The 24,415-nt window shown below is 37.5% G+C and overlaps 3 protein-coding genes across 3 annotated transcripts; 1 reads left to right on the forward strand and 2 right to left on the reverse strand.

Annotated features, from left to right (window-relative positions):
• Positions 1 to 992: 992 nt before the first annotated feature.
• LOC137711002 (mitochondrial adenine nucleotide transporter ADNT1) lies at positions 993 to 4,552 on the forward strand. The gene is made up of 8 exons (XM_068450190.2): positions 993 to 1,421; positions 2,086 to 2,134; positions 2,347 to 2,510; positions 2,658 to 2,695; positions 3,189 to 3,301; positions 3,397 to 3,510; positions 3,747 to 4,091; positions 4,195 to 4,552. Exons 1-8 carry the CDS (start codon positions 1,258 to 1,260, stop codon positions 4,276 to 4,278), a joined length of 1,071 nt encoding a protein of 356 aa, XP_068306291.2. The 5' UTR covers positions 993 to 1,257; the 3' UTR covers positions 4,279 to 4,552.
• A 283-nt stretch (positions 4,553 to 4,835) lies between these two features.
• On the reverse strand, positions 4,836 to 13,882 carry CIP1 (COP1-interactive protein 1). The gene is made up of 4 exons (XM_068450189.2): positions 13,687 to 13,882; positions 13,237 to 13,322; positions 11,403 to 11,566; positions 4,836 to 11,257 (listed from the first exon to the last, which is right to left on the reverse strand). The coding sequence occupies exons 3-4, from the start codon at positions 11,494 to 11,496 to the stop codon at positions 5,064 to 5,066; spliced, it is 6,288 nt and encodes a 2,095-aa protein (XP_068306290.2). The 5' UTR covers positions 11,497 to 11,566; positions 13,237 to 13,322; positions 13,687 to 13,882; the 3' UTR covers positions 4,836 to 5,063.
• Positions 13,883 to 18,404: 4,522 nt separating this feature from the next.
• On the reverse strand, positions 18,405 to 23,081 carry LOC137711718 (uncharacterized). The gene is made up of 3 exons (XM_068450978.2): positions 22,836 to 23,081; positions 21,477 to 21,655; positions 18,405 to 20,983 (listed from the first exon to the last, which is right to left on the reverse strand). Exons 2-3 carry the CDS (start codon positions 21,565 to 21,567, stop codon positions 18,573 to 18,575), a joined length of 2,502 nt encoding a protein of 833 aa, XP_068307079.2. The 5' UTR covers positions 21,568 to 21,655; positions 22,836 to 23,081; the 3' UTR covers positions 18,405 to 18,572.
• Between the last annotated feature and the right edge of the window lie 1,334 nt (positions 23,082 to 24,415).

A 24,415-nucleotide genomic window follows, 5' to 3' on the forward strand; every position in this document is an offset into this window, starting at 1 on the left:
AATTGTCGTAAACTCCTAAACAACTACTACATGTACAAAAACTACAAATGTTTATTATAAGAGGAGGAACAAATACAGACAATATTAGCACTTAAATCGTCAAATGGAAAAATGAATGTTCTTAACTGATTAAGTTATGCTCCCCTTACACGATAATCATAATTATTGATCGATGGAATTAACTTTTTTTTCTTCTCTTAATTGATTTATGTGGCCATCAAGCACCAAATTGGTTGATAAAATGAACTTTTTCACCTTAACATGATTAATTGAATACTATTCACAATCAAGCATCAAAGCAATACTAATAAATTTTAAATCTGTGGTTCATGAGAGTCGTGCTTGAGACCTTATTTTACACTTGGAAAGAAACGTCAATAGACAATAATACTAGTGTTACACTAAATTTTTTATTTATGCATAAAGAAATAAAATTTACTTTTATTACTTCACTTCAACATGGAATTTTTTTCAATTTTAAAGTACATAGTGTTGCTATGTTATTATCATTACAGTCTAGTATTAGTCATTTGTATTTGTAAGTAGAATATCAAATTCGACTCCTATGAATGATGAATATGTTGGCCGGTCAGTAGCATCACGAACCATACATTTTGATCTTTTTCCAAATCAACTTATCAGAACCATTAATCACACTAACTACCAACAAACAAGGCATGCCCATTTGGTAAAAATGCGATGACGCGTACGATACAACTAGAAACCTATTTTCTTTCGAGAAATGGAAAAGAGACTTTTTCAAAAGTAAGATTTTCTGTAGACTCTTTTTCACTTCATGTTTGTTACACAATACTTTATTATATTAATACGAAAATTAATGTTAAATAATGAAGCGACATAAAGTCTATAAAGAATCATTTCTGTTTCCTAAATTCGCAACTTCCTACGAAATAAACACCAACCAAAAACATCAAAACCCCAAAAAAGTAAAAAAAGTAAATAAAAGAAAATAGTAAAAGCAGCGTAGCAGTAGTAGTAATGTGCTGGTTATAGTGACGACGGCCGTACATATATAACCCTCAACGACCAAATCATTTTGTCGTACATATATAATCGCGTTCTCGTACCCAACGGCACGCCTCCTCTCCGCAGTCCGCAGACATGCGGCCGCATACTCGCCGATAAATCGCTGAGAATCTCGTTGATCGAATTGGACGCGGATTGGTCCGGGGGTCTTCCTAGGGTTCCGGCGACCCGTTGAGATTCTCTCTGTGCGTGTGTTGTGCGTGGGGTTTAATGGCGTCGGAGGATGTGAAGAGGACGAGTGATTCCGCGGTGTCGACGATTGTGAACCTGGCCGAGGAGGCGAAACTCGCAAGCGAAGGAGTGAAGGCGCCGACCGGCCATGTCTTGCTTAGCATCGCCAAGTCCCTCGTTGCCGGAGGAGTTGCCGGTGGAGTGTGAGTTCGTAGCAAATACTGATTTTTTTTCTATTTAATAAGTAGAAATTATAAAGTTTTTATTTTTTGTGGGTGTATACGATTGCTTTGCTTTACTCCTTTTGCTTTGGTTTGTTTTTATGCTGAATTTGCTGTAGGTTTTTTTTTTCTTTTTTTTTTTTTTTCTGTGATTTTTCAAAAACTTGTGGCATGAAATTGGACTTAATGCTTGGTTGCCCGGAAATGGAAAACCTTTTTTAAATTTCATGGATTGTAGTCTTTCATGGAAGAGCAGTGTTTAACAATGATGTAGTTGAATCTCAATGTTTGTTGGAAGTATATTGTAAGGAGTCGTATTATGTCTTTATGTATTTCAGAACGAAAATACTTGTCGGAAATGGATGGAACACTTGAGGAGGAAATGGGATCTTGCTGTGTGAAGATTGTATGTTTTATGATCTCTATGCTGTTTTCTTAACAGGAAGCACCCACTCCTTGTTGTCGGAGTTGCTATTTCTTTCTTGAATGGGTTTTAGATCATTGAGTGTTAAGAACAAATAGTTATGTGTTATGCATGAATGTAGTTGTCTATAGGCATTGTTGTGTTGTGTTACATGCAACAAGAGTGATGTGGGTGAACTTCAAACCTTACGCTTCTCTATCTGGTATCGACTACCCGGTGCAGGTCACGAACTGCTGTTGCTCCATTGGAAAGATTAAAAATTTTGCTGCAGGTACTTCTCTTATTTGCACATACGGGAAATTTGGTGATGTACCATTTGATCCTTAGTCAATACTCTGTTTATGAAACCTTTATCACTGTAATTGAATGCATGTTAATCAATACTCTCTTTTTTTGGGGTACCGGGGTGGGTGGGGTTGACGAGGACCTAAGCATTTTATGTTAAGTCAAACTAAATTGGATTTGCATCTTCCATAAATGCAGGTTCAAAACCCTCATAGTATTAAATACAAAGGGACGATTCAGGGCTTGAAGTACATATGGAGGACTGAGGGTTTCAGAGGCTTGTTTAAAGGCAATGGAACTAATTGTGCTCGCATAGTCCCTAATTCAGCAGTCAAGTTCTTTAGCTACGAGGAAGCATCAAAGTATGCTTCTCCATGTCCCAGTTTCTCCAACACCCCCCCCCACCCCCCACAATTTTTTAATATGTGTACTGATTTGTATTGGCAGTTATATTTCCTGTCAGCTGCATTCTGATAACTTTTTCACCTTTATGTACTTTGTCCAAATAGGGGTATTTTATGGTTCTACCGACAGCAAACTGGAAATGGTATGACCACCTCGTGCCTATTTCTTATGCAAAGTCAATTACCATGAAATTATTGGTGGCTTCATTTGGAATGAATCAATTCAAACTAATTTTCACAGTTTCTAGGCAACTGTGCCAGTCTTATCCTCATTGTGTAGCTTGTCAATGATAACTTGAAGGTTCTTGGGGGTAGGAATAGTAGTATTGATTGATGCTTGGATTATTAAACGATTCAAACCATCCCCTTTTGTGTTTTGTAGTTTTCCACCTAGAGAAGCACGTAAATTAAATTTTTTGATTTCCTGGGCTGAATTCATTCAGTCTGTGTTTGTTGTCTGAGATCTGATTGCCAATGAGTTTCTTTGGTTAACTTTGAATCAGTTGTGTGCTCTCTGTGGTTAAGTTCTTCCCTCATGTAAAATGTATGTCTTATAGATCCGATTTTGGGAAAAAATTATGAAAATTGTGGCCTTAATGGATTTCTAGAGTGATATTTGTTGTTCATCTCTTGCAGAAGATGCTCAACTCACACCTGTATTACGCCTTGGAGCTGGTGCATGTGCTGGAATTATTGCCATGTCAGCAACTTACCCAATGGACATGGTACGAGGTCGTTTAACTGTCCAGGTATAATTTAGAGATTTCTTCCTGTGATCCAAGCAATTACTATTACATGTTCACTTTGATGGCTTAAATTTGTTTGAACTTTATTATTTCTTCAGACAGACATGTCTCCTCGGCAATATAGGGGAATATATCATGCTCTCACAACCGTCTTTAGGGAAGAAGGACCCCGGGCTCTGTACAGAGGTTGGCTGCCTTCTGTCATAGGAGTTGTAAGTGAAGTGTTTGTTTATTTCTGTATTCTCTATGGTGCTAAAATAAATAGAATCCTCTATCAAATCGTTGGTTCATTCATTAACATTTCCATTGTCGTAATCTGCACTTTGATGAGTGTAGATGATGAGTTATAGTTCTGATGGGATATTTTGTTTAGGGTAATATTGTGCGAGGAAAGGTTTTATTCGCATTTCTGTATGAGATGTCTAAATGTTTTCTATTCTGTTTACAGGTACCGTATGTTGGTCTCAATTTTGCTGTTTATGAATCTCTGAAAGATTGGTTGATCAAAAGTAGACCTTTTGGACTGGTCCAGGACTCTGAGTTGAGTGTACTTACGAGGCTTGCATGTGGGGCTGCTGCTGGGACTGTGGGCCAGACGGTTGCTTACCCTCTCGATGTCATCCGGAGAAGAATGCAGATGGTAGGCTGGAAGGATGCTGCTTCGGTTGTCGTTGGTGATGGAAAGAGCAGGGCATCCCTAGAATATACTGGTATGGTTGATGCATTCAGGAAAACAGTCCGTCATGAGGGGTTTGGAGCACTGTACAAGGGTTTGGTCCCAAACTCTGTTAAGGTCAGTGTTTAAGGGCATATCCTGGAATCGAAATTAAAATCTTAGCTTATCTTTGCATACTTATCTTCTATCCAAGCTTTACAAAGCATTTTTGTTCTTTTAGGTGGTACCTTCCATAGCAATTGCTTTTGTCACGTATGAGGTAGTGAAGGACGTTCTTGGAGTTGAGATGAGGATATCTGACTAAAAGCATAGAGAACCGTGAGCCACATGTTTAACTTCTGTTCTAAATCCGGAAATGAGCGGGAATGGACTGCGTAGGAGAAGGTAAAGTGTCAGGATTTTTTAATAATTTCTAGGAGGAAGTTTAGAAGCAGACGTATAGCCAATGTTGATAGTCCTTCCCATCCATCTTATACACTTATCTGCCTTCAGCTGAACGACTATAGCTTTTAGCTTTCCTATTCATATGCTTTGGCATTGTGACAATAAGTATTATCTTTCAAGGAAATGATGCATTATGCATTACAATGGATTGATTTCTACAGAATACGAGTAATTTTGTATACTGCGGGCATTTTTGAGCGAATCAGTTGGCAAACTAAAAGTGACGCTGTATAACACATGGATTCGCCAAAACCGCAGTTTTGCGAGGGATGAATTGGAACTTTTGCACTTGAAGTTAGAATATTTTGTGCCAATCTTTGAATATTACATTTACAGATAACGTGATTGGTGTATGTGTTGATGGATTCGAAATATCTTATTTTTCGTCTAAACCAGTAACATTCGGCGCAAATGAGGTTAACAAAGAACCATCTGCATTTTATACATGACTGCATTAAATGGACAAGAACAAAAGCAAAATTTACAAGCAAACTCGTGCATATACGTTTCAAGCTCTACCTAAAATGCTTTATAAACACTAGCCTTCAAAAGAAACACAAAAAATGGAATCAATAAAAAAAATTCATGATGCAAAAGGACTAAAAACTGTCATATTGCAATCGAAGGAAAAAAAAATATATATTATCAAGGACGAGACGTCGAGGCCCTCGTCTGGCCTCTTGCCGGAGTTGTCTTCGAGAGAATTTCCTTGAGATGATCGTACCGGCTTTGGTGATACTCGATCCATATGCACAACTGTCTTATGGCTTCCCTCTTCTCCTCTCCTAATCCCAGCATTCCCTCTGTTTTTTCCTCCACCACCTTCTCCAAGTCCGCCGCTTTCTTCTCAAGTTGGCTCACGGCTTTGATCAGACTCCCCTTCTCCACTTCTTCCTTACTTGCCTTTGCCCGCATCCTCTCGACCTGCTCTCCAAGCACCAATGCTTCTTCTTTCTTATCTCGCAGTCGTTCAATTAGGTCCTCCACCTCCCTCTTCAACGTCTCTCTTTCACTATTTGTTTCTGCAGCCCAATTCTTTGCAATGTGAAGCTGCTGTGATGTTTCCAGAATGCACGTCTCATATTTTGCATAGTCGTCCACAAATTTTTTGATCATGGATTCCATTCTTCTCAAAGAACTGTTAACATTTTCTGAAACAAGTGTGATGTTTCTTTGATAGGCTTCGTTGTTAGCAGAGATTATACCAGACAATCTAGCAATCCTGTCTTCAAGTGCTCTCTGTTCTTCCAGGAATTTCAGTTCTGCCTTTTTGAAGCTCTCCTCTTTCTCGGTCAATACCTGCTCTGTAACCCGGAGCTTCTGGTTTGACAGGCGGAGCTTAACTTCAACATTACGGGAGTTTTCAACCAAAGAACTAAGCTCGTACCCTTTTTCTTCAAGATCTCGTTTCAGATATTCAGCCTCTTGCTCCAAATCAGCTATTGTCTCATCTTTCGATTCAATTTTCTTACTGAAATCTTCTGCCATTTGCTCGATTTTCCTTTCTGCAGCATCGTGGTTGACCTTACTGTCCTGCATACGACTCTCCAACTGCATATATTCATCTTTTAACTTGCCATATGTCTCCTCGTGTTCATTCAGCAGTCTCTGATGATCAGCAATCTTGCTCTTTAACTCAACCTTTTCATTCTCCAATTGCGTCAGGCTCTGCGAAAGTTCTTGTTTCTCCCTCTCAAACTGCAACTCCATCTGGTTCTTCTCGGTCTGTAATGCATCCAAATCCTGTTGTAGACTAGTAACCTGTGACACAAAGGCTGTTATTTGAGCAGAAGCGTCGTTCACAGCACTGTCATGTTTCTCCTGGAGGGAAGAAAACTCGGCCTCTTTTTCTGTTAGTCTCTTCTCAAATTCAACTATTTGATCCTTTAGCTCAACAATTTGTGCCCTCAACTGATCACTCTCAAGGCATTTTGTTCTTATCTCCTCTTCGAGTTCACTTTTGTGGTTGTGTATTGAGTCCACCTTTATCTCAATCTCTCTCTTTTCTGCCGTCAAACTCTCTTTCTCTTCCACAACCCTCTCATGATCCGTTATCTTGTTTGTTATTTCTTCTTTCAGATTTTGTATCTGTATCAAGAATTCAGAAACTTCTTGAGTTTTGTTCTCAAGCTGCACTTGCAATTCAGTTTTCCCGCTCTGCATTGACAACAATTCCTGCTGCAACACGTTTACTTGTTCCACTAATCCCTTGACCTGAGTCGATGCTTCATCACCTTTGGATACTATAAGTTCCTCCAACTCAACTTTCTGGGCACGCAAAGAATCTACCTCAGCTAGCAGATTATTGATCTGTGCAGACAAATCTGCTATTCTGGATGACGATTCATGATTGCTGTCCTCAAGTTTCTTTGTGAGAGCGGAAAGTTCAGCTTCTCTGTCTTCCAAAGTCGATTCAAGTTCTGAAATTCGGGCTTGCAGTCCCACATTTTCCTCTCCCAGTTGTTTTGCTACAGTTTCTTTGCTCTTTATCTCTACTTCCAAGCCACTCTTCTGATGTCGCAAAGATTCCAGCTCCAGTGCTAGCCCTGTAGCTTCTGACTCAAATCCTTTTATTTTATCCAGTGTTTCAATCTCATGCAGATTGTGCATCTCAGACAGAGTTGAGTATTCCTTTTCCCTCTGACCCAGTTTCTCTTGTAGCTGACTATATTCATTACTGCTGTCCTCAAGTTTCTTCGTCAGAGCAGAAAGTTCAGCTTCTCTCTCATTTGATATTGATTCAAGTTCTGAAATTTGGGCTTGCAATCCCGCATTCTCTTCTGCTAGTTGTTTCACTTGAGTTTCTTTGTTCTCAATCTCAACATCTATATCTTCTTTCTGACCTTGCAAAGTTTTCATCTTCAGTTCCAGCCCTGCCACAGCAGCCTCTAATCCCAGGATTTGAGCCAATGTTTTACTCTCATGCAGCTCATGCTTCTCAGATAGAGCTGAGTATTCCTTTTCCTTCTGATCCAATTGCTCCTTCAGCTGAATAGATTCACTATTGATCTCCTCAAGTTTTTTGGTGAGAGCAGAAAGTTCAGCTTCTCTCTCATTTGATATTGATTCAAGTTCTGAAGTTTGGGCTTGCAATCCCGCATTCTCTTCGGCTAGTTGTTTCACTTGAGTTTCTTTCTTCTCAATCTCAACTTCTATATCTTTCTTCTGACCTCGCAAGGATTCCAGCTCCAGTTCCAGCCCTGCCACAGCAGCCTCTAAACCTGCAATTTGAGCCAACGTTTTACTCTTATGCAGCTCATGCATCTCAGACAGAGTTGAGTGTTCCACTTCCCTCTGACCCAGTTTCTCCTGTAGCCGACCATATTCATTACCGCTGTCCTCAAATTTCTTCACCAGGGAAGAAAATTCGGCTTCTCTCTCATTTGATATTGATTCAAGTTGTGAAATTCGGGCTTGCAGTCCCGCATTCTCTTCTGCTAGTTGTTTCACTTGAGTTTCTTTGTTCTCAATCTCAACTTCTATATCTGTTTTCTGACCTCGCAAAGATTCCAGCTCCAGTTCCAGCCCTGCAACAGCAGCCTCTAATCCCGTAATTTGAGCCAATGTTTTACTCTCATGCAGCTCATGCTTCTCAGACAGAGCTGAGTATTCCTTTTCCTTCTGATACAATTGCTCCTTCAGCTGAATAGCTTCACTATTGATCTCCTCAAGTTTTTTGGTGAGAGCAGAAAGTTCAGCTTCTCTCTCATTTGATATTGATTCATGTTCTGAAGTTTGGGCTTGCAATCCCGCATTCTCTTCGGCTAGTTGTTTCACTTGAGTTTCTTTCTTCTCAATCTCAACTTCTATATCTTTCTTCTGACCTCGCAAGGATTCCAGCTCCAGTTCCAGCCCTGCCACAGCAGCCTCTAAACCTGTAATTTGAGCCAACGTTTTACTCTTATGCAGCTCATGCATCTCAGACAGAGTTGAGTGTTCCACTTCCCTCTGACCCAGTTTCTCCTGTAGCTGACCATATTCATTACCGCTGTCCTCAAATTTCTTCACCAGGGAAGAAAATTCGGCTTCTCTCTCATTTGATATTGATTCAAGTTGTGAAATTCGGGCTTGCAGTCCCGCATTCTCTTCTGCTAGTTGTTTCACTTGAGTTTCTTTGTTCTCAATCTCAACTTCTATATCTGTTTTCTGACCTTGCAAAGATTCCAGCTCCAGTTCCAGCCCTGCGACAGCAGCCTCTAATCCCGTAATTTGAGCCAATGTTTTACTCTCATGCAGCTCATGCTTCTCAGACAGAGCTGAGTATTCCTTTTCCTTCTGATACAATTGCTCCTTCAGCTGAATAGCTTCACTATTGATCTCCTCAAGTTTTTTGGTGAGAGCAGAAAGTTCAGCTTCTCTCTCATTTGATATTGATTCAAGTTCTGAAGTTTGGGCTTGCAATCCCGCATTCTCTTCGGCTAGTTGTTTCACTTGAGTTTCTTTCTTCTCAATCTCAACTTCTATATCTTTTTTCTGACCTCGCAAAGATTCCAGCTCCAGTTCCAGCCCTGCCACAGCAGCCTCTAAACCTGTAACTTGAGCCAACGTTTTACTCTTATGCAGCTCATGCATCTCAGACAGAGTTGAGTGTTCCACTTCCCTCTGACCCAGTTTCTCCTGTAGCTGACCATATTCATTACTGCTGTCCTCAAATTTCTTCGCCAGGGAAGAAAATTCAGCTTCTCTCTCATTTGATATTGATTCAAGTTGTGAAATTCGGGCTTGCAGTCCCGCATTCGCTTCTGCTAGTTGTTTCACTTGAGTTTCTTTGTTCTCAATCTCAACATCTATATCTTCTTTCTGACCTCGCAAAGATCCCAGCTCCAGTTCCAGCCCTGCCACAGCAGCCTCTAATCCCAGGATTTGAGCCGATGTTTTACTCTCATGCAGCTCATGCTTCTCAGACAGAGCTGAGTATTCCTTTTCCTTCTGAACCAATTGCTCCTTCAGCTGAATAGCTTCACTATTGATCTCCTCAAGTTTTTTGGTGAGAGCAGAAAGTTCAGCTTCTCTCTCATTTGATATTGATTCAAGTTCTGAAGTTTGGGCTTGCAATCCCTCATTCTCTTTGGCTAGTTGTTTCACTTGAGTTTCTTTCTTCTCAATCTCAACTTCTATATCTTTCTTCTGACCTTGCAAGGATTCCAGCTCCAGTTCCAGCCCTGCCACAGCAGCCTCTAAACCTGTAATTTGAGCCAACGTTTTACTCTTATGCAGCTCATGCATCTCAGACAGAGTTGAGTGTTCCACTTCCCTCTGACCCAGTTTCTCCTGTAGCTGACCATATTCATTACTGCTGTCCTCAAATTTCTTCGCCAGGGAAGAAAATTCGGCTTCTCTCTCATTTGATATTGATTCAAGTTGTGAAATTCGGGCTTGCAGTCCCGCATTCGCTTCTGCTAGTTGTTTCACTTGAGTTTCTTTGTTCTCAATCTCAACTTCTATATCTGTTTTCTGACCTCGCAAAGATTCCAGCTCCAGTTCCACCCCTGCGACAGCAGCCTCTAATCCCGTAATTTGAGCCAATGTTTTACTCTTATGCAGCTCATGCATCTCAGACAGAGCTGAGTATTCCACTTCCCTCTGACCCAATTTCTCCTTCAGCTGAATAGATTCACTTTTGTAATCTTCAAGTTTTTTCGTGAGAGCAGAAAGTTTTGCTGCTTTCTCATTTGATATTGACTCAACTTCTGAAATTTGGACTTGCAGTCCTGCACTCACCTCTCCCAGTTGTTTTACTTCAGCTTCTGTGCTCTCAATCTTCACTTCCATATCTCTTTTCTGAGCTCGCAAAGATTCCAGCTCCAGTTCCAGCCCTGTCATAGCAGCCTGTAATTCCATAATTTGAGCCAATGTTTTCTTCTCATGCAGCTCATGCATCTCAGACAGAGCCGAATATTCCAGTTCCCTCTGACCCAATTTCTCCCTTAGCTGACTAGATTCAGTTGTGAGTTCTTGTATCACGTTCTGTGCCTGCTGAATCTCATTCGAGATCTCTGCAATTTTCAAGGTTTCTTCCTCCTTGGCTTTCAGATTGTGGCTTAAATCTGATACCTGCTCTTCTGCAGATTGCAGCTTCTCCTTTATATGGATGACTTCCCCTCGAACAGATTCTAGTTCTTGCTCAAGGGTTACTTTTTCATCTTTCAGCCTATCAATCACGGTTCTTAATTCCGCAGTAATAGCCTCTCCATCTTCAATTGTTCTCAGAGCAGTCTCTTTCTCCTTAATCAAGTTATCTCTCTCTCCTTCCACATCTTCCACTTTTTGAATCAATTCAGCTTCTATCTTTCCACCAGCTTCCAGTTTTTGTTTTAGCTCACCATTCTCGGCCAAAAGTAGTGATTTTTCGGCATCTAACCTTTCAGCTGCAGTCTTCAAGTCAATAACAACACTCTCCTTTTCTTCTATCTTGGTCAAAGCCGCCGTGCATTCTGAGCTTAAAGCTTCCTTCTCTTCACTTGTAGCTGTCAATCTCCTCTTCAGGTCAGCAACTTCTTGATGTGCCAATTCAAGTTCCTGCTTCATCCCATCAGTTATTTTCTGAAAGTCACTTTCCATCACTCCATTTTTACTGCTTTTTTCATTTGAAGAATGATTGGAATCTGAGTCTGAACTTGATGAAGAGCTGTTGTCCTTTTCTTGTTTGCTCCGAACTTTTTTCTTCAGCGCTCCGGTTAGTTGATCATATTGTGCATACAGTGATTGGTAATCCTTGTGGAAATCCTGAATTAGCTCAGCGAGAGGTTCCGCTTTGGAGTTCTCTACTGGGACGTCAACTTTTTCAAGCTCTTCATTTTTTAGAAGCTTCAATATTTTATTCACCTTCTCCTCAATACCTGCAGTAAAAATAGAAAACTTCTTTAAATTTCCATTTCAGCGATCCACCGAAATATTAATCATAGTGAAGTTTATCCCAGTTGCATTGTATAGTGCTGCAATGCCATCTCAAAGCCTAATGCAGAATTTTACAGGAAAATTTACCTATTTTAGTTCCTTTCAGCTCTTCATGCTTCTGTGAATTGATATGACTTCCAAATAAGGACTTAATTGACTCCCTCACGCGGTGCTTTGGCATCGCTTCAATTTCTACGCTTCCCCAGTAGATGTGGGTTATGACGAGGATGTATCCATCTCCAGCTCAAAGTCTGAAACACAAAAATTCTCCCCTTTTAAATCATTGTAGAAGCATAAGATGTAAGTAGATAATGTCAAGTGCTAAAAGCATTCAGAAGAGAGTTACATTGACAATTTACCTTTAACACTACTGGTCATTAACTTTGTTTATTCATGTCAATGTCATGAGGTTTGTACAGTATGTTTATCCAGGTATGGACTTCTTACTCATTTTCTATCCTCACTCCACTCTGTCTAAAACTATCATAAGAAAAGCAATAGATTATACATTCTAGTTTAGTTGTTTAGTTCACAGGAGAAAGACTTGGGTGAAACATGATTCACAACAACCCGTTCTTTGGAAGTCTCTCTCCGTTGTCTCATCTTTAAGGTGCAATAAATAATGGACCAATGTAACTGTCCATGAATCTACACATGGAAACTAGCATGGTCCTTGCCATAGCTACTTTAGGAAGCATGTACAAAGCTAAACCAAGAGCTCTACCTACAACAGATTTCTAACCAACCAACCGAATCTGAATCCATTTTAGACTGATTTTCAATCCTTCGTAGCACCATTGTTTTTTATACAAAGATATATTTACACTAAGGGGGTGGACCAATAAATTGGTTGCAAACACGCCATTCCCGAGATTCGAATCTAAGACCTTTCACTTACAAGTAAAGAGGAATATTACTAAATTGTAGTACTAAGTAGCCAATCCTCGGTAGCATCACAAAAAACTAATTTTTTTTTTTTTCTAAACATTGTTTCCCAGAATCTCTAGCTTACACCTACCCATCACCCTATCCACCGTCGCCGCTGAACTAAGCCGGTGGCTTAAAAAAAAAAAAAAACAATTTTAGTTGCATCATTCTATTCTTTTCCTTTGTAAAATTTTCATTTTCAAACAAATGGTAGGTATAACCATACAAGCTACATGCATCCGAACCACCTTTTTTTTTTTGGTCAAACATGCATCCGAACACCTTCCTATCTTCTAAATTTGAGTAAATCTCGGAAGATTGTCTTTCAAGACCACACAATAGTTCACCTAATTAATACATTTAGGTATTACAGTAAATTATTAACTACTCCTTAAATTTGTTTCAATTTGAAACCCCCAATTATTTTTGCTTACACCAACATGGAATTTTTTTTTATTTTTTATTCGAGCAACATTTTAAGTAATAATTCTAATATTCAAACCACGTAAGAAAAACTGTTCGAACTTGAGTGAAGAGGGCGAGTGCAATAATCTCTAAAGAATTAGAAACTAAAAAAACAAAAAAAAAAAAAAACATGGCTACTTTAGAAAAATTTTGAGTGAATCCAAATTAGTAAAAGTCCAAAATTTGATGCCACGTCAGCTTTTTAGAAAAGGGGAATCCCCTATAAGGCCGATTTGGGATCCAGAAAAGACAGCTAACATGCATACCTGAAAAAAAATGAGCTGTTGGCCGTGTGTACACAAAAATAAAATTCGAAAAATGAGCTGTTTCTTTTTGTTTATTTCCTTTCCATTTAACTAAAAGCCAAGTAATTGTCAACAAATGCTCGAATATATTAAAAGTAGCAAAAACCATATCGTTACTTTCTGTATTCCGTATCTGCCCTTTTAAAAACTACCAAATTACGTAATTGCCACTTTAAACCTGTAACTCCAGCTGACAGTCAAATATAGGAAGAAAAGATATTTACCTTAATACTCTTTTGCTTCCTCTTCAAGTCGTCTTGACGAAGCTTCGTCAGGAATTGCTGACCTCAAAATCTTAGCAACCTCCCCGCTGTAAGAAAATGATCAAATAAATAAACAAATTACCACAGTTATGAACAAAGCGAGTAAAAATTTTAGCCAAACAGAAAAAAATTTATTAATTAATTTTTAAAACAAATTTCAATTCCAGAACTCGGCTGATCCGATTTCAGATTATCGTTAACAAAAATCGAAAGATATAAATCGAGCAACTGAAGAATTTACAGAATGAAGAGAAAGCGAAATCAAGCATGCAAAATTCAGATATGGCGGAGAAGAAGAAGTTTGATCCGACTCCGATCAAGAAGTTCAAGAAATCCAGTGACGAAAATTCTACTGAAAAATAAAAAAACCAGAGACCTCAATTCAGACCAGAAAACAAAGTCGATGATCACCTGAAGCCGAAAGGTCAGAGCCGATTCTCGACCGGTGATCGAGCAGAGAGAAGCTTCCAGCCTTCCAGTCCTCCGATTGAGGAGAGAGAGTGAGGGGGGGGGGGGGGGGAGGAGAGAGAGAGGCTTATGAAAAATGAAAAGTCCAAAAAATAAAATGAAAGGGAAAAAGAGATTTTGTTTTGATTAGAGGCGCTCAAAGTGACTGTACGCCATTTGTCGACCTTCAAATATCCGAAGGTGCGGAATCTTGGAGCTTCCGGTGCGTAATTGCCCTTGTCTTTGATGCTATATTACACTAGTGCCATTCTTCCTGGCATTGATACGAATCACAGTTACCCGCAGCGTTCCGTCTAATAAATTATGTCATGTGAGAAAAAACTACGTATGATATAAATATGCATTATTAAAAAGTTGTCATATCACAATTTTTTTTTTTTATATACTTTGCAAGTACTTTTTTAATTTTTTTGCCGACGAATTGAAAGAATTTAATAAAATTAAATGACAGAAACTAATAAGAAATATATGAGAAGTAAAATGAGGTGCGTGATAGCACATCTCTTATTAAAATGAGCATCACAAGATGATAAACTCATTATGTATAAGTTATTTTTTGAGTAAATTGTAGTAATGACTTCTTAACTTTAACCAAATTGGAACAATGGTCTCTTAACTAAAAATATATTATCATTAGTCTCTCAAATTATCAAAACGTGTAGCTATAGTCATTTTCATCAACCCTTTCAGAATTCTGTCAAAAAATAAGTTATGTTGGAAGAATCATTGCTTCAATTGGGTTAGAATTGAATGAACATTTCTCGAGTTGGATTAAAGTTAAAGGATCATTAATACAATTTTTCTTATTTGATTTTCTATATTTGCTCTTGATTCAACCTCACGTACATAACACGTTACTCATTTTGACGAAAGTTCTAACAAAGTTGACGAAAAAAATCATAGCTACACATTTTGATAAATTAAGGAACCAATAATAATAAATTTTTAGTTGAAGTACTATTACTCTAATTAAGTTAAAATTGATGAACTATTACTACAGTTTACCCGTTATTTTTTATTATCATGTATCCGTTACATATAAGTGCCTCCGGGCATCGAGACAGTTGCCAGCCAAGTTCTCATCCGAGTGCGGTCAAATTTTGGGGCGTCGAAGGTGATTGTGCCGTGAGCTTTGGTGGGAAATTATTGCGTACTTAATGGCCCATGAGGTCTCACCACGTCAGTCATATTCCCGCGCAGGTTCGTTCGTTGTTGTTTTCGCTGTCCTACTCGCTTCCATGTGGGCTTTGGGAATTTCGTCGGCGGCAATAATTGCCGGATATGGAGGATGAAGTGGGCTTCCTCTACTTTTGGGCAATGATCAAAACGGACCGTTAGGGATGAGCAACAATTGGTGAGGCGTGGTACTAATCTGATGTGGTCTGTGTACAGTAGGGTTTGATGGTCCTGCATCACTTCTATCATGATTGGTAGAATTAATAGTAGTTCTATTAAACAGGACGGATCTCGATTTTGTGGAAAACATAACAGACGTGGCGGTAGTAATGTTATTTATGACATGAAATGGAGAATGAAGTGGGCTTCTTGTGCTTTTGGACCATGATCCAGACAGACAGTTTGAGATAGCAACAATTGATGACGGGTTTGGATTTACTATTTCCAACCTTGTCCTTATTGGATTAAATGGGATGGATCTCGCTTTTGTCGAGAGGTTGTAATCATATTGGCTAGAGTACATGTATTTATTCTATGCATCGAGATCCAATCTCGCTTTTAAAAGTTTAGACTGATTTAAAAAATAGAAAATCATTTGTATATAAAAAAACGATTAGATGGATCATTAGATAACTATTTTGTTTTCAGTTAAAAAAAAAAAATGAAAGCTGGAAACCAAAAAGTGAAACAACTAGCCGAAGAGTTTAGCTTACAATTTTAAAAAAAAGTGAAAAAAAAAATCCAAAATGGTTAACAACCCATTGGTAACACTGGATTAGTGTGTAGAGTTTAGAATTCTTTACGACGCAACATTTGAACTAATAAAATTTATAGGCCCAACATGGTTCACCACCAACATCACCGATATTGTTTCAACTTAACGACCTATTATTAGGTGTTAGCCTTAATCACAAAAGGCTTCAATGATATTAGGGGTGAAACTCTCATATATTAATTGTATATTATTGTATCATATGTCTGATGTAGGATTCTATTCTTCAACACGCTCTATCACGAGTGACCCCATATGGGTCACATGAGACCAATTCCCACATCGAGAATCAGTCGAGTCATTATATCGGCATTAATGTAACTTTTAGAGAGCCCGGTCATCCTTTGGGGACTAGAGCCAATAGAACTTTTTGAGGACCGAGTCATTCAATATCTTTAACGACACACCCCGAACCCCGTGCTCAATGGACACTAAGACCGAGGCATATTGGGCATCACCCAAATGAGTGACCAAGCCATGATATGCATGAAAACATAACTAAAGTTATCAACTAATAAAATCTACCAAAAATTCAGCAGAATTTCAATTAAACAAAGATCAGCCCAAAGTAAAACACCCATAGGTAACCACATTTATTTCAACACATTCCCGAAGGGCCATTCTTAATATGTCTTCGACCCTCTTTTACATGCATGACAACAGGTTCAGAGCATAATTGTCCAATACTAGTTTTACAAATAAAGCAGAATAGGTAACCTACTCGATAAGGATATGTTAGAGCCTGGAATGATGCCTCGACGTCATATATGCTTACATAAAATGCTTCTAATTCATGAGGGGACACAAAACATAAAAATGTAAGTGGACGAAAAATAAAGTTTTCTGAAACAATTTTTTTTTTTTCTGAACATACTAACCCTCTGTTGAAAATACATATAATACTACATATAATTTTAGAAAAACGTAAGCATGTCATAAAAACTAAAAATTGATATTGATATATATATATATGTATATATATCTGTATACTGTATACACTGAGAGCTAATAGATACATGTATATTGAGCATCTACTTGCCGGCTACATAGTATACAATATCATTCACTAGTCGTAGCTAGTGGAAGCTGGACAATATAATTAAGCCATTGCCAAGTAATCTTGAGGCAATAACAAGTAGAGAATATAATTGTATAATCATGTCATTACTGAGTAATCTTAAATAATGACAAGTTTAGAGTATAAATATAGTACCAATACATGTGTAAGTTGGAAATATAATCATACACTAGGCGCAGCTAGTGTAAGTTGGAAATATAATCATACACTAGGCGTAGCTAGTGTAAGCTAGAAATATAATCATGTCATTGTCAAGTAATGTCGAGGCAATGACAAACCGGAAGGACATGTCACAATGTGGACAAGTTGAAAATATTCATACACGTGTAAGATATGTCCTAAAGTCGTGGAAGCGTACAATAATACTTTAAGTATGTATGGGTGTATGCGTGCCACAAGATATGTGTAATAAAAGAATAACATTCTGGAAATTGTCATCATCATGAATCATAAAGTATATATCATAAATCATAAGTCTGGTAGTAAAATCTCAAAATCTTTCTAACTCATAATCATAAATCATGCCATAAATTATCTTTGAAGATATATCATGATACCGGTATAATCTGTAAAATATAATTGAAATTCATATTTATCTAGGCATGTTAGAAATTTAGATAAATAAAACATTTTCTGAAATAAATGTCCACTCACTAATCTTCAATGAAGTCCTCCTCTATCTAGGCCTCTTCTATCGAATTCGGAAAAAAAGTGTGCGGATTCAGAAAAACTTGGCCTATCGCTGAAGCTCATCTCCTTGCTTAATGCGAGAAGGTCTTCCTTGAATCTCGCTGGAGTTGGATGGTATTTAGGAAGTTATGGTGAGTCAGCGATGGTGCTTGGTGGTTGAAGTTGTCGAGAAATTAACGATGGTGGTGGCGTCGGTGTTTTCGGGGGAGTGTGACGAAAAGGGATGGGTCGTAATAATAGAAAAATTAGGGATGGGTCGTTACGTTTAAGCTGGATCTAGCACAATTTTCTAAAAGCTCAACTTAAGAAGAAAAATTCAAGCCTAGAATGTGTCGAAATAATATTCTGTTTTGATACCATGATAAACTTTATAGGCTCAACATGGTCCACCACCAACATCACCAATATTGTCTCAACTTAACCACCTATTGCTAAGTGTTGTGTTGTACCACAAAAGGTCTCAGTGGTATTAGAGGTGAAAAGTCTCAAATATTAATTATATTATTTTGTCATCTATCCGATGTAGGATCTTATCTTCCAACATCAAGTTCCTAGTTTGTTCTTAACCTCAATTGGAACATAAACGAAGGTGCCTTGTTGTTTAAGGTTCAAATGTAAAAGGCATGACCCACGTATACATTCAAAAAGTCATTCCAAATTTGACACCAAGCCAAAAACAAATTTGGTGAATATTTGATATGATCGATAGTGAAGTGAGAAATTACATTTTGATTTTACATAGGATTGACTCACTAATTGGACGTGGTGTTTATCTAATTTGATCTTGAGGCCTTCCATTTAGAGACGTTCACAACAAGTATAATTATACATTTCTTCTAGTGTTGAAATAAATCTTATGTTCGAATTCTCCCTCCCACAATAACAAAACAAAGAAAAAAGAATCGATCGAATAATCACTTTCGTTTTTAATTAACTCAGAAACAATGCAAATTATGTATATGTATATATCCCATGAATTCATTGTATATCATGGATGGTGAAATTCACTTTGAGCAACACATCCACTTACCTTGTACAAAAAGAAAGAACAAAAGTCGAATAGGGTTTATAATGGCAAACAAAAATGATCACAACAATGGTTATAAGAGAGGCCTAAGTTGTAGTCTTGCTGCCTCTAGTAGTTGTTGCAGCTGACCTCTTTGACACTGCTTCCTTCAGATCATAGTAGCGGCTTCGGTGATGATCAACCAACACGCAGAGTTGCCGTATGGCCTCCCTCTTCTCCTCCCCAAGGCTCAACAAATCTTCATCCTTGTACTTTACTTCCCTCTCAAGATTTCCCACCTGACTCTCAAGTTGGCCAAACTCTTTCATTAAGTTGAGCTTCTCTCTGGTTTCCTTGCTCGCCGATGCTTCCAACTCCCAAACTTTCTCTCTCAACACAAGTTCTTGCTCTTCCTTCCCGTTCAGTTGTGTGGTCAAGCAATCTACATTGTGCTTTAACTGTTTGATCTTGCCAGCATTCTCTTTAACCCAAGTTTTTGCAGACTCAAGCTCCTCCGATATTTTGGCAATCTGGTTTTGAAAGTTCTTGTGTCCCTCGTCAAATTTAAGCACCAATAAGTCCAATCCATGCAGTGTACTTTTCGCTGTTTCCGATATTTGCTTCATCTTTCTGTCTGGATCTTGATACGTTGCTAGCTTTTCTTTAAGATCTTTGTTTTCTTTCTCGTACATCTCCTTGAACTTCTTGTAGCTCTCCTTGTTTTCGTTATGTATTTGTTCCGCTACCCTGATCCTCTGGTACAAGAGGCGCACATTGTTTTCAAGATTGATTCGGTACTTCTCTGCCAATTCTTCCATCTTCCTTTCGGCAAATTGTACATTTAACTTAGATTGAGGAAACCAAATTTTAGCTTGTTTATTCTCCTTGTTGAACTTCTTGAAAGTTTCTTCATGTTTCTTGATAATTTTCTGCTGATCAGAAATCTTGACTGTCAAATTATGGTTTTGATTTTCCTTCTCACTCAGTATTTCCAAATACTTTTGGTTATCTCTGTCAATTTGGCCAATCTTGACTATCAAGTTATCGTTTAGATTTTCCATCTCAGTCAGTTTTTCCAAATAGCGCTTGTTCTGTATCTCAATCTGCAAGTCCAACTGGCTTTTCTGAGCCTGCAAGGAATCCATTTCCTGTTTCAAATTGCTGACCTGCGTCGTGAATTCAATAAGTCGAGCAGAAGCTTCGTTCTTTCCATGCTCGCATTCTCCACGAAGAGCGTAAATCTCATCCCCTCTCTCAGTCAAGGTTCTCTCCAACCTGAAAATTCTAGAAAGAAGACTCTCATTTTCCTGTCTCAACTTGCTGTTCTCATGGTTTCTGTTTTTAATCTGCTTTTCCACATTCCTTTTTTTGTTACGTAGAGAATTCACTTCCGATTCCAAGTCATTCACTTTCACAAGAAAAATTTCTTTTTCTTCCATCATTTTCCTCTCAACCGTGTCCTTTTTTGTTAATTCCTCTTTCAGAATTTCCATCTGTTGCAGATGCTTGGAGATTTCTTTATTCTTCTCATCCAGTTGTGCTTGTGATTCAATTTTCTTCTGGTGCAGGATCTTCAATTCCTTCTGCATTGCATTGACCTGCTCACTTAAGCCTTTGACTTGCGTCGCTGATTCATTTTTCTTACTCGCCATCTTTTTCTCCATTTCACCTTTTTGCGCACACAACGAATCAACTTCCTGTTGCATATTTTCGGCATGTGTCATCAAGTCTGAAATTTTCGACGCTGAGCTCTCCTCATTTTCCTTGAGTTTGTTCTTGAAATCAGATATTTCATCCTCTCTTTCTTTTAAAACTAACTCAAGTTCCAAAATTCGCGCATGTAGTCCGATATTTTTATCTCCTAGCTGTTTAACTTCAGCAGATTTACCTTCTTTCCATGCTTCCAAATCTCTTTTCTGGCTGCATAAGGATTCCAACTCCATTTTAAAGCCTGTTAACTGTCCCTCTAACTCTTTTACCCGAGCTGAGGAATGATTCCCATGAGCTTCATGCACTTCGACAAGAGCTGAGAGTTCTCTTACTTTTTCATCCACTTCATCCTTCAGATCATTGTCTACAATATCTGATTGTTTTATTTTTCTCAATGCTGCCAAATATTCTGAATTTATCGCCTCCTTTTCTCCATTTTCAGAGACCGATTTTCGCTTCAGATCACCAGATCCTTCGGAATATTCATTCTTAAGTTCATGCTTGATGCTGTCAGCTCTTTCCAATCTGGCATTGTTACCTTCAACGTCTTCTGAGGAATAATATTCGGAATCTGAGCTTGGGGGAGACATGGAAAAACCTTTTTGCTCTTTCTTGCCATGAACGATTCTCCCAGACTCTCCTACTAAATGATCATATAAAGCATATAGTGACTGGTACTGTTGGTAGAAGTTCTCAATGAGTGCAACAAGTTCCGACTCTTGCTTCAAATCTTTTTGGTTTACATCTTTCTTCCCTTGGTCTTCGATTTTTATAAGCTTGAAGATCCTTGTCACATTGTTTTCAATTTCTGCAGATAAAAAATAACTTCAACATCAAATGAAGTGGCAACAAAAAGGAATAACATATTGATCGACTCTCGAATTCGGGGAGAAAACTCGAAAATTTGTCAAATTTAACACACAACCAACGCATCCGAATTTTCATATTATCACATAATATTTAGGGTAACAATTTTTAATGGTTTCCTTGCGCAACAAGCAGACTGCCATAATTTTATAACCCTAGAACGCAGTTTCAGAACTTTACAAAAAGAACTGATGCCCTACATTTGAATCACATCAACACACCAAAAAAAAAAAAAAAAAAAAAAAAAAAGAAAAAAAAAAAGAAGATCAATTCCAGAAAATCGTACTCAGTTATGGTATTTTTCTTCATGGCATTGCAGAAACAAAAATTTGCAAATTCCCTAAAAATAAAAAGTCTTTTTCGGGATCCATGGATCGAATGAGTGACCTGCATTTTAGTCGAAGATCAAAGGTTGAGAGGAAAGAAGTTTACACCTGTTTTAGTCCTCTTCAGCCGCTCAGTTGTTTCAGGATCAACATGATTATTAAAGGACTTAGCTAGCTCTCTCCAGCGATGTTTTATCATCTCTATCTTGGATACTTCAGCAAATACTCAAAAATCACCACACACAAACACAATTCTCCATCCTTCTTGCACGCAACATATCTAAGACCTGAAAATCAAACAAGAACAAGATTCAAACAAAATATAAAATCTCATCAAATAAAAGGGAAGAAAAATTATCATAATCCGTATCGAAAAGCTAAGAAGTAAAATGCTCTTACGAAAATGTATGTTGTGATTAGAGAGTCAGATTGACAGAGAAACACTTATGGATTATCAGTTCATTACCATTATAAGCATTCTATGGGTTGGTGATTCTTCAAGTTCCACTAAATATTTCTTTCATTGAGTTGAAAGTTATAGCATTTGTTTCATCAAGCAGTGCAGGCAACCGTAATGGCAGAGTCAACTAAAGATTTAGTAAGCAAAAGAAAAATTAAGACACTAAAAATGGAAATCACAAGTACATTTTAATGATGTATAATTTTCCGTGTAGAACGCATTGAAAAATCTCACTTCTACTTAATTTTCTTCAACTTTGATCTCATTTACCAAATCTTATACTAGAAACTTTAAAGTCTGAGCTCTTATTGATGATTCTACTCGATTTTCTTCAACTTTGATACCATTTATTGACATGGTTAATTATTTTAGGGCATATAATTATCTTTTTGTGCTCAAATCTAAAATTGAAGGAATTTACCAATTTCAATTCTCGAGATCTATTGTGTAAGCTCTGAATAACCTTTCTACAACCTAAGACAATCAAGGTTGAACAAATTTGAATAAAAGTGAAATTTTCTCAACGCATCTTTGTTTTGCATAGGAAAACACTACATTTATATACACAAACAATAAAATAACATGTGAGAATAACCTTTACATTTCCCAACAAAGAAACGAATAGAGTAAATTTGCCAAAATATTATGTTCTTTTTCCAAATTAGACAATGAGGAGCCTTATTTATTGATATTATATTTCATTTGTCTATTTTTTTTAACAGACAATATAATAATTATATTAAATTCATCTAAGTTACGTAAATGGAGGAAAACAATAAGTAAATGATAGAATCAGATCAAAGAGTAACAAGAAATGGAAATATTTTTGTTTTCTAAAATCCTATTATCTAAACAATTATTGAATCATGCTCCTTAGCTCATATCAGACTGTAAGATAAAACCAAGCAAAAAATATATTTCTCGAATTGGAACTAGAAAATCTTTAAAGCAGAACACGCAGAAAAAATAAATAAAATAAAATAAAATAATTTATCCACAAAAATCACCTGAAACTGGAATGCCATTTTCATCCAGCGGAAAAAGAAATATTTCGATTGCAATTGGAGCAGAATTTAAGATCTTTTTCCCTCAAAAACCAAAAAGTAATGCAAAAGAAAAGCAGGATTTTGGGAGTTCAAAATTGAAAGAATGGGAAAGGAAATAACTGTAATTTCCTTGGGTTTTTTTAACTGGTTATTCTTGTGTCCTACCCCTACCTTTGTGGAGAACCAAAAATTGGCGCTTCTTTCGATTTTTGGTTATTCTTCTGATTTTCCAAATATTACAACGGAAACCATTGGAAATCAACGTCTGAGATTCGCGCTAACTGGGGACCAAAAAGGCTGACACTTGGCATAATTTGGTACTCGCTCTGTAATTACCACGTGCGGTATTTCCCGCCGTCTTACAGAACATGGCGGGGATTGATTGCCGGCCAGATAAAGTGATCAACTTGAAATCCAGGTCCACGTTGCTGGGTTTTAGGATTTTTCGTTTGTTTTTTTTGGTTTTTTAATTTTTTTTTAATTGAATCAAAATTATGATTGATTTAAATGACGTGGATGTCTATCTCACATGTCAATAGTATACAATAATGATACAAATAAATAATATGAATAACATCATTATTTTGTTAAACTTCATAACATTTCTTAATTATAAATTGTCGAATATTATAAACCCGTATTTCCTGATGGTTTTATCGTGTGAATCATTGTCAATAGTTTGAGTATTGACCTTTGGGCACCTGAGGTATCTATCAGTTTGGCAGTTTAGGTATCCTATATACCCAACTTTTTTATGATCATTAATGATATAGACCAGGTTTATAATTAGTAGCCAATTACGTAGACATGGAACATGTGATTCTGAGTGTAACACATGGGAGATTAATCGTTATAGAATGACTCAATGGTTGATGACAAATTTTAGGTCTATATTCCATAAAGCACGTACTCGGTCCGATTCTTGATGCTAATGAATTACACAATGATGGTCAGGAAAAGATTACCTCTGTGAGTCTTCCTAACCCCTGAAAAGGTGAATTGCCGTGACGAAATCACTATTTGATCTGTCTTTAAAAAAAAAAAAAAAAAAAAAAAAAAAAAGAAGTAACACATGGGAGATTTGGGGTGATTAGCCTCACTTAATTCAGTTTTAATGTCCAATTTTTAATGTCTATATGCCTACTGTAATAATTATGTGGCCATAAAAATCACATTCTATTTAAATGTCAAACTGAATGGGAAAGGAGAAAACTCTGAAATCTCTTTGGATGTTTCAAAATCACTTTCAAACAAGCTCGTAATGATTTATAAATTAAAATTTTGATAAAACAAAATGATATCGAATTCTTTATTTATCACATTCAAACTTAAAACCTCTCACTCACAACAAAGATAAATGGTAGACTGTAGTGGTACACAATTTTTGTTACATCAATAAGAGAATTATTTAGGGGTAGATTTTTTTTGCCAAATTATCGTGCCAACAGTGTCATATCGATTTTGTGCCGAATTTTTTGTGCCAATCGGTAATGGTACGGTATTGTACTGTACCAAAATTTCATGATACGATATTGGTAATG

This window comes from Pyrus communis, chromosome 6 (assembly GCF_041283825.1).
Source record: "Pyrus communis isolate YQ-2024b chromosome 6, ASM4128382v1, whole genome shotgun sequence".
Lineage (NCBI taxonomy): Eukaryota > Viridiplantae > Streptophyta > Magnoliopsida > Rosales > Rosaceae > Pyrus > Pyrus communis.

Coding starts and splice junctions, on each gene's coding strand:
- LOC137711002 (XM_068450190.2), top strand. CDS start 1,258: ATGGCGTCGGAGGATGTGAAGAGGACGAGTGATTCCGCGGTGTCGACG. Junction 2,511..2,657: donor AGCTACGAGGAAGCATCAAA/GTATGCTTCTCC, acceptor TTGTCCAAATAG/GGGTATTTTATGGTTCTACC. Junction 3,511..3,746: donor TGCCTTCTGTCATAGGAGTT/GTAAGTGAAGTG, acceptor TTCTGTTTACAG/GTACCGTATGTTGGTCTCAA.
- CIP1 (XM_068450189.2), bottom strand. CDS start 11,496: ATGCCAAAGCACCGCGTGAGGGAGTCAATTAAGTCCTTATTTGGAAGT. Junction 11,258..11,402: donor GCTGAAAGGAACTAAAATAG/GTAAATTTTCCT, acceptor TTTTTACTGCAG/GTATTGAGGAGAAGGTGAAT.
- LOC137711718 (XM_068450978.2), bottom strand. CDS start 21,567: ATGATAAAACATCGCTGGAGAGAGCTAGCTAAGTCCTTTAATAATCAT. Junction 20,984..21,476: donor GCTGAAGAGGACTAAAACAG/GTGTAAACTTCT, acceptor TTTTATCTGCAG/AAATTGAAAACAATGTGACA.